The 2173-nt window shown below is 18.5% G+C and overlaps 1 protein-coding gene across 1 annotated transcript; it reads right to left on the reverse strand.

Annotated features, from left to right (window-relative positions):
• Positions 1-546: 546 nt before the first annotated feature.
• Positions 547-2034, reverse strand: LOC102677088 (programmed cell death protein 10). Its single transcript, XM_006608358.1, has 5 exons — positions 1735-2034; positions 1343-1520; positions 1111-1243; positions 866-1030; positions 547-796 (listed from the first exon to the last, which is right to left on the reverse strand). Exons 1-5 carry the CDS (start codon positions 1804-1806, stop codon positions 712-714), a joined length of 633 nt encoding a protein of 210 aa, XP_006608421.1. The 5' UTR covers positions 1807-2034; the 3' UTR covers positions 547-711.
• Positions 2035-2173: the final 139 nt, after the last annotated feature.

Here is a 2173-nt window from a genome sequence, read left to right on the forward strand (position 1 = left end):
TGTAAAAAAATTATAGGTAATAATTTCTATCAATATATCTTAAAAAATATATAAAAAACAAGTATATAATAAAGTAAATAAGAATTCCAAAAAAATTTCATATATCATTTCTTGCAGAATTATATTTTTATAATTATAAAATTTGATAAAATATTTTAATCAATTATATTACTATATCTTAAAAATCTAAGAAAAATTTCATGTCTTATATCTTGATATAAAATTTTAAATTTGGATAAAAATTTCATTTTGTAAAATTTTAAAAAAATTTTAAAAAATCAATTTTAAAAAAAATATAATTTGAAAATACATAATATGAAAATTTTCTCTTTTCAAAAATAATTTATCAAGATATAACATATATTTATTATATATATGCATTAATATAATTAAAAACATGAATTTTTAAATTTCTAATGCATGTTACACATATATTTTAATATAAAATAATTTCTCTTAAAAATAATTCTCTCTTAAAAATAATATTTATATATTTTAGTGGAATCTTATATATTATATATCTATGTATTCATTTACACGTAATAATTTTATAACAATTTAATACATATAAAATAATACTATACATGTTTTATATGAAATGATAATTAAATCTTATCAAATACATAACAAAATGGATAAAATTGGAATTGGTATTTTATAATAATTCCAATTAATTTTATTATTGCAAAGATATTATTTAAACAAGCACATTTACTCACATTTGTCTTTTACTGTGAGCATTATCATATTTGTTTGATGTATCAAATATAATGCACTCACAAATACTGCATTTGCTCTGTAAAAAAAGATAATTATAAAAATAGAACAACTAAGTAGAAAAAAATGAAAAATTAATAATGCTTACTGTCCTTCTTTAAAATATTCTTTTAATGTATTACTAAATCTTTTACTATATTTAACAAATTCTCTTTTTCTTTGATCTAATGCTTGTTTTCCAGCAGAACCACGAATAAATGCAGTTACTTCATTCACTGCATCTAACAGTTTTTTTATTGCACTTGCAATTTCTCTAAAAAAGAATAGAAAAAATATATTAATCCTATGTACATATATATAATGTTATTGTAATATAGAATTTCAAAAACATACTTGATTGTTTCAAGAAAAGTCTTACGATCTGTTATTTCATCAGGAATTCTGCTAAGTATTCTTTTTAAAGAAGTTGATTTACGGTTTAATTCTTGAAAGGCATCTTCAGATCTTGTTGATTTATATTCTATAACTATAATTATAATGCATGAAATAGATTTATTAATTATATTAAACATAATTTTAATTAAATTTAATTGTTTTTTTATTGTATTATGTATTATAATTATACCATCATAATCAGAAGCTGTTCCTTGTAATCTAAGAACACTTTCATTCATATCAAGATTAAGTTCTGCACGTCGTATTATACCAAGAATTAAATCATGTGTAATTCCTGGATGAGAATTTTCAGCTTTTAATAAAGCTGTACGTAATGTTTGAGCAGCCAATACATTTTGCCTCTCTAACTATGTAATAATGGATTAAAAAAATAATATGAATTAGAAATTATATATTTTTTATATAATTAAAATAAACTTTTATATATATATATATATTTATAATTATATATAATTTATTTTTAAATATTTTTTAAAATAAAAATGTAAAAAAAAATTATTTTATACTTAAAATTTTGTTTATATAATAATCTCAAAATTATAAATAAAAAAATACCAATACCTTCATTAATATTGGTCTTAAAATGACAGGAAGAACCAGTGATGTAACTGGAGTCTCATCACCCATTGTCATCCTTTACAAAGTTTATTTATAAATACAGTTCAAATATAATTAATTTTCAATTAATTAAATGTAGCTAACTGATTTCTTAATTAGCTAATCCAGCATAAATCGAATTGTTCACATTAAAAAATATCTATTTCAATCATATTTCTACTATGACAGCTGTCACGCTTAATAGTATCTTGTTCCTAACAAAACGAGATAAACAGGTTGTGCAACTTGAACTTAATTCAATATCTTTAAATAAATTTTCTTTGAATATATAATTGTTTTATTTTTTTTTACTAATTTTAACATTATAATAATTTTAGAATAAAATATTTTTAAAAATATAATATTAAAAATTTTATATATATCAAATATTTTATTATTTTAT

Source organism: Apis dorsata, unplaced genomic scaffold, assembly GCF_000469605.1.
Source record: "Apis dorsata unplaced genomic scaffold, Apis dorsata 1.3 scaffold_34, whole genome shotgun sequence".
Classification (NCBI taxonomy): Eukaryota; Metazoa; Arthropoda; class Insecta; order Hymenoptera; family Apidae; genus Apis; species Apis dorsata.